We start from the raw sequence: 7,514 nt of genomic DNA on the forward strand, positions 1-7,514 counted from the left end.
CACATGGCAGGGGTACAATCTAGAATGAATACAGCTGTGGCTCGAAGCATGCACACATCAATATAGCTTAATTTTTAGGACACTGTATAACAATAATTAGAATTTTTACGTTAATGTGAATGGTAGGTTTAGGGTTGGGGTATGATTAGGGTTGTAAGGGAAGACTTGAATAAAACACAATTTAATAAACAATATAACTAATTCCCAGACCAAAGTTGTATCCCTTCTAGCAACAACCCATAGCAGTAAACAAAGCAGGAACAGGACTGGTTAGCACTGTCGCCTCACAGCAAGAAGGTCACTAGTTCAAGTCCCGCCTGGGCCAGGAGGCATTTCTGTGTGGAGTTTGCATGTTTTCCCATGTTTGCATGGGTTTCCTTTGGGTGCTCCGGTTTCCCCAACAGTCCATTTATGAGTGTGTGTGAATAAGAGAGTGTATAGGTGTTTCCCAGCACAGTGCTGGGTTGCGGCTAGAATCAGCTGAGTAAAACATATGCCAGAGTAGTTGGTGGTTCATTCCGCTATGGCTACCCCTGATGAATCAGAAACTAAGAAAAAGGAGAATACATGAATGTTTAAAGATGTGCTTTTTAGGCATGTTTAAAGGAAATCTCCATGAATGTGCATGAAATAAGGTCAGTAGCAAACATTTCTGTGTCCATGCCCTTTCAGTCCTAATGTTTTATCTCATTGGCAGTAATAAGATTAACAGTGTAGTAGTCTGTGATTTATTCTTTGCTCTTGAGTGGTCACTACCAAGTTTTTTTAAGTAATTAATACCTTTTTCAGTTTTGCCATTATATAAATTGCATAGCTTTCATTTACACAGTATTACTGAAACTATATTTTTCTATGTACCAAGATGGATAATTCTGAAATGATGGACAAATCAAAAAATTTAAATAATGCCTTTTCTCTCTTCATTTTAATGAGTGCTTGATTGTCATTTGCTCTCGTGTATGTTGTGGGAGGATCACAAAAGAGCAAGAAGACTATTTAAAAGCACAACAAGAGAAAATAAAACAGCATTTCTAGCAAGATCTAGTTTGGCAGGATGGATTTATCATCACAAGAATACGATCCCACTCAGTTTTGTTTTCCTGCAGTGAACAACTCTTGTCTTAAAGGCACACATCATGTGTCCACTCAGACTGTGGTGTATCTCATATTGGCGTCAGCAATGACTGTGACCATCCTAGGAAATTCAGTGGTCATTATTTCTATAGCACACTTTAAACAGCTCCAGACACCGACAAATATCCTGGTGATGTCTCTGGCTCTGGCGGACCTGCTGCTTGGACTGGTGGTCATGCCTTTCAGTATGATCCGTTCTGTCGACGGCTGCTGGTACTATGGAGAGACCTTCTGTTTGCTACACACTGGTTTTGACTTGTTTCTCACATCTGTGTCTATTTTTCACCTTATTTTTATTGCTATTGATCGACATCAGGCTGTGTGTTATCCACTTCAGTATCCAACAAGAATAACCATACCTGTTGCATGGGTCATGGTGATGATAAGTTGGAGCATGGCTGCGTTTTATTCTTATGGTGTAGTGTACTCAAAAGCTAACTTGGAAGGACTGGAGGAATATATTGCATCAGTGTACTGTATGGGAGGATGTACCCTGTATTTCAATGCATTGTGGTCAGTTTTAGACACATTACTAACTTTTTTCTTGCCTTGCTCTGTCATGGTTGGGTTGTATGCACGAATTTTTGTAGTAGCAAAAAAGCACATTAGATCAATCACTGAAGCAAACCAGAATGAAAATGATAATGTGTTTAAAAACCCTCGACGGTCTGAACGAAAAGCAGCAAAAACACTTGGTATAGTTGTGGGTGCTTTTATCCTTTGCTGGCTGCCTTTTTTTATTAACTCTCTGGTGGATCCCTACATTAACTTTTCCACCCCATATGCTCTGTTTGATGCGTTTGGTTGGTTAGGCTACACAAATTCAACTCTAAACCCCGTCATATATGGTCTTTTCTACCCATGGTTTAGAAAAACCCTTTCCCTCATTGTAACATTGAGAATATTTGAACCAAACTCCTCTGACATCAATTTATTTACTGTTTGATTTCATCAATGTAATTTTTGCTAATTGTTTTGCATTAGTACATTTTGTTTAGCAATGATTTGTGTGCACAGATTCTGAACAATGTCAACATGTTGAAACTCAGTTACAATATATGCAAATTATTACATAGAGAAAATTTACATACTGTAATAGCACAAACTTAGGCAGTCAGTGAGTGGCCTTTATCATAAGTCAAAGTTATAAGCAGCCAAAGGAATCATCCAAATCATTCAAAGGACTTTTTCCATCGTTAAAATTTTATGGGAGAAATATTTGTGAATTGGCAGGTCACGTATTTCTGTTTGCTCTATATGAAAATGACTGGATCGACACATATAGCAAACAAAAGAATACATGTTTCTGAGAATGAAATTAAGAAATTAATTAAAACGTTTTCTGACTCTATGCTTTCTTTGTATTGATTCTTTTTATTTCTTAAAGTAACTTATATTGTTTATTTTGTTAATAACATTGTATTGTTGCATTATTGTGGCATAACAAATAAATAAGGCAAACTCTTGATATCTCTTGAAAGCGCAATATATATATATATATTTATTTATTTATTTATTTATTTATTTGTGTGAGCAATTCTATTAAAATGTCAACCTTGCCATGAAAAAAAAAAGTTTTCACCAAAATACCGAAACCATATCGAAGTTTTTTTTTTTAGAAGCAAGTATTTTACAGTACTTTAGAAATACTTAAAATGTCCCTGTCAATGTTTTTAAACAATTTTATTTGATTTACCAAAGTCACACAAGTGGCAATTTCACATCTGTCACATCCATAACGCAGAGGTGTCACATCCCTAACAAAACTTTTTCCTCATAAATGCAAAAATATTAAATAAAATAATATCAATCATGTTTGTTTTATAGTGAGCCAATTTTTATCCTTAAGATCAGAATCAGAATCAGAATCAGAATCAGTTTTATTGCCAAGTGTGCTTCACACACACAAGGAATTTGTTTTGGCTACAGAAGCTTCCAGTGTACATAAAGTGACAAGTGACAACACAAAATAAATCTGAAAAAATAAGATAATAATAATAAAAAATGATGAACATTAAACAGATGCGGTTAGTGAAGAAATAAAGATTAGCATTATTTTGGGGGGGTGTGCAGTTTAATTTACAGAATTTCTACAACGTATGTCATATACTGTAAACTTGCATACTTCCTTGAAAAAATATTATCAGATATACAGTACTGTAAAAATTTCCTTGCTCTGTTAAACATAATTTGAATAATATAATAAAAAAAAACAGGGGAGCTAATGAATTTGACTTCAACTATATATATATATATATATATATATATATATATATATATATATATATATATATATATATATATATATATATATATATATATATATATATATATATATATATATATATATACATATGTATAGAGAGAGAGAGAGAGAGAGAGAGAGAGAGAGAGAGAGAGAGAGAGAGAGAGGCATTAAATTAAAAGAATAGTTGTAAATGTAAATATATTAAATATTTACTTCACCCTCAAAAGGTTCAAATCTTTGAATTTCATTATTCTATCATAAACTGATGAAGATATTTTGAAGAAAACTGAAACCCTTAACCACAGACGTCCATTGTAGGAAAAACAAATGCTATGGAAATCAAAGGTTTCCAGCTTTCTTCAGAATAGATTATTTTATTGTCATATACTGTGTATTATAGGGTTTATTGTGTACATTGTATTTATACAAATACTGTGTGCAAAAATTGCAATATATTAAATACAAAAGGCCTACCAAAGCACATGGACATGGCTGTCAATAAGAAGAAAGAAACACAGAAGAAATTGTGAGTAAATGATGACAATTTTCAGTTTTTAGGTGAACTGTGCCTTTAAGTATACGTTTTTCTTAAACTTTAAATTGTCAAAAAGTCACTTTTTTCAATGCTTTGCTTGTGAAATTGTTTGCAAATATGCAAATCCTCTACATATGGAGTAAATGAACTCAACAGTAGTTGACGTGTTAATTATTAGCCTCTCCCATAAACAACGCCTATCATTTTCCTTATATAAACAAGCAGGCAGTGAAGCCTGCTTTAAGATTTTCCTCTTTAAAGCAGTCAAGCCTTTTTCCATGGAATTTCTGGAGCATAACTGCCTTTCTCACTGGAACACAAGCTGCTCTCTGGACTTTCATTTGAGTTATGTCAATGTATTTTTGTTTTTGTACATATCTGCAATCTCTGTTCTGACTGTGTGTGGAAATCTACTTGTCATCATCTCTATAACAGTTTTCAGGCAGCTTCACACACCAACCAACCTCCTCATCCTCTCACTGGCCTTTTCTGACCTGTTGGTGGGAATCTGTTTGATGCCGGTTGAAAGCATCAGGAGCATCAACTCCTGTTTTTACATGGGAAAGTCACACTGTCGTATCTTTCATATCATTATGTCCATTGTTGGCTCTGCCTCCCTTATGAACATCATGTTAGTGGCTATTGATCGTTATTTTGCTGTATGTAATCCACTTCTGTATATGTCCAAAATGACAATCAGAAAAGCTCTGATCTGCATAGGTTTAGGATGGACTGTGTCCATCGGTTATAATATTGTACCACTGAATATGAGAAATTTAGACCCGACAGGAGCTGTTGTGGTCTGTTTAAGGGAATGTGCAGTGGCTTTCAGCAATTCATGGGGTCCTGCTGACTTAATAGTGACCTTTATTGCTCCATGTATTATGATGTTAATTCTGTACATAAGAATCCTCACAGTGGCCTTGAGACAAGCCAAAGCCATTTCCAACATGACAAAGAAAAATGCATCTCAGTCATCCAGGAAATCAGAAGTAAAGGCAACCAAAACATTGAGCACTATTGTCTTAATTTATTTAGTTTGCTGGATTCCCTGGTATGCAAGCATGCTAAATATGGAACAATTTAACAAGTTTCCTACTAGCCTCTCTGCTTTTTTATGTTTATTTTACACTAATTCATGCATCAATCCCTTTATATACGCAATATCTTATCCCTGGTTCAAAAGGTCAGTGAAACTTGTGCTTAGCCTAGAAATACTGCACACAGCAACAAACCAGTTGAACTTATTTGCTGAAGACTGCTAATATTAAATATAATTGTTTTGATTATCTTCTTTGACCCTTAAATCTATTGTTTAACATGATGCAAACTGTGCAAAAAGACATTGACATAAAACTAAATCTCTAAAGTATAATGTGTAGACCCTTATGAAAAAGAAGTTCATTCAAGTGCACTATTCCTACACTTAGACTAAAAATAAGAAGGTATACTTAGTCTTCTTTTAATGTACTTCTCTAAAATGTACTTTCGACCACTCAGTTAAGACTAAGATTTTCTATTAACTCTGTCCTGCTCTGCGCGTCATTCATCAACTCTTGCAATAAACAAATGCACTACTTTCTGTCTTATGCCTCCTGCATTGACGATAATATTTGAAAATGACAATCAGAAAAGCTCTGATCTGTGTAAGTCTAGGATGGACTGTGTCCATCTGTTGTAATCTTGTACCAGTGAACTTGGGAAATTCAGACACAACCGGAGCTGTTGTGGTCTGTTTAAGTGGCTGTAAGCTCCATGTATAATGATGTTAATTCTGTACATAAGAATCCTCACAGTGGCCTTGAGACAAGCCAAAGCCATTTCCAACATGACAAAGAAAAATGTATCTCAGTCATCCAGGAAATCCGAGGTAAAGGCAACCAAAACATTGAGCACTATTGTCTTAGTGTATTTTTTATTTGCTGTATTACCTGGTAGGCCATGGGATTATGCTGAACATGGAACAATTTAACAAGTTGCCTGTGAGCATTTCTGCTTTTTTGTGTTTGTCAGCAACAAACCAGTTGAACTTATTTGCTGAAGACTGTTAATATGAAATATTAATTAATGCTAAATATAAATCGCTTTGATTGTCTTCTTTAAATCCTTAAATCTATTGCCTAAATGACATGTTTAGCATGGGCGATACAATGGCTCAGTGGTTCTCACTGTCACCTCACAGCAAGAAGGTTGCTGATTCTAGTCCCTTCTGGGTCCGTTGGCATTTCTGTGTGGAGTTTGCATGTGCTGAGTAAAACACATGCTGGAACAGTTGGCGGTTCATTCCGCTGTGGCGACTGCTGATGAATAAAGGGACTAAGCCGAAGGAAATTGAATGAATGAAATGTTTAGCATGATGCAAAAAGACATTGACATATAATTGAATCTCTGAACTATAATATGTAGACCTTTATGAAAAAGAAGTTCATTCAAGTGCACTATTCGTATACTTAGACAACAAGAAGTATACATTTAGTCTGCTTATGTATGTACTTTTATTCAACGTTTATTCGTTTTTATGACGTTTATTCAAGTGTACTGTAAGTATACTTTATTTAAAGTAGAAAAATAAAGTAACTGACATTCTACACATTTGATGTACTTCTCTGTAATGTTCTTTAGGTATTGCACTTAAGTATATTTGACTTTTGCTGACAAATGTATCTACAGTATACTTGGTCGTTGACATGCAGTAGTCAACAGTGAAGTGGATCAAAAAGTCAAAAATTGTACTTAAACAAGACCGGGTGTTTTTCGAAAGTCATATGACATTCATTCATTAATTTTAGGCTTAGTCCCTTTATTCATCAGGAGTCGCCACAGCGGAATGAACTGCCAACTTATCCAGCATATGTTTTACACAGCGGATGCCCTTCCAGCTGCAACCCAGTACTGGGAAACATCCATACACACTCATTCATACACATACACTACAGCCAATTTAGCTTACCCAATTCACTCATAGCGCATGTCTTTGGACTGTGGGGGAAACCAGAGCACCCAGAGGAAACCCACGTGAACACAGGGAGAACATTCAAACTCTACACAGAAATGCCAGCTGACACAGCCGGGAATCGCACCAGCGACCTTCCTGCTTTGAGGTGACAGCGCTAACCACCGAGATACCATGTCACCCATTTTTAAAACAACTTTGATGAAAGTATTTGATCCATTTCAAATGTTGACTACAGTATACCTAAAAGTATAATTGCATATTCTAAGTATACTTGGTTTGTAGATGATTTTACTCCTTTGACTGAGTGGGCTATTAAATATTTTTCTTACATAATATTACATTATAGGGGCAACATGCTGTTTTTTTTTTGTTTGTTTTTTGGCATGATGTTATTTTACGTAACAAATAAATATTATTTTTATCTTCTGTAAGTTATGGATAAAATATGGTAATTCTAATAGCTTAATAACTTATAATAAAGGGAAATCACCAAGCGACCCCCATTTTGGGGACCACTGGCCTATACTACACTATAAAACCCAACAGTCAACTTTATCAAATGAAATGAGTGTAGTCAACTCAAAATTGACTGAAAGTTAATTCTACTCATTTGAAAAGAGTTTTGAACTCAGTCTTGAAGG

General features: G+C 35.1%; 2 protein-coding genes across 2 annotated transcripts; both read left to right on the forward strand.

Annotated features, from left to right (window-relative positions):
* Positions 1–1,054: 1,054 nt before the first annotated feature.
* On the forward strand, positions 1,055–2,080 carry LOC130213763 (trace amine-associated receptor 13c). The gene has a single exon (XM_056445534.1). It carries the CDS (start codon positions 1,055–1,057, stop codon positions 2,078–2,080), a length of 1,026 nt encoding a protein of 341 aa, XP_056301509.1.
* Positions 2,081–4,195: 2,115 nt separating this feature from the next.
* On the forward strand, positions 4,196–5,182 carry LOC130247503 (trace amine-associated receptor 13c-like). Its single transcript, XM_056480758.1, has one exon. It carries the CDS (start codon positions 4,196–4,198, stop codon positions 5,180–5,182), a length of 987 nt encoding a protein of 328 aa, XP_056336733.1.
* The last annotated feature ends 2,332 nt before the right edge of the window (positions 5,183–7,514 follow it).

This window comes from Danio aesculapii, chromosome 20 (genome assembly GCF_903798145.1).
Source record: "Danio aesculapii chromosome 20, fDanAes4.1, whole genome shotgun sequence".
In the NCBI taxonomy this organism is placed as follows: Eukaryota; Metazoa; Chordata; class Actinopteri; order Cypriniformes; family Danionidae; genus Danio; species Danio aesculapii.

Bases quoted from the DNA above. Each gene is read 5' to 3' on its own strand.
- LOC130213763 (XM_056445534.1), top strand. From the start codon at position 1,055: ATGGATTTATCATCACAAGAATACGATCCCACTCAGTTTTGTTTTCCT.
- LOC130247503 (XM_056480758.1), top strand. From the start codon at position 4,196: ATGGAATTTCTGGAGCATAACTGCCTTTCTCACTGGAACACAAGCTGC.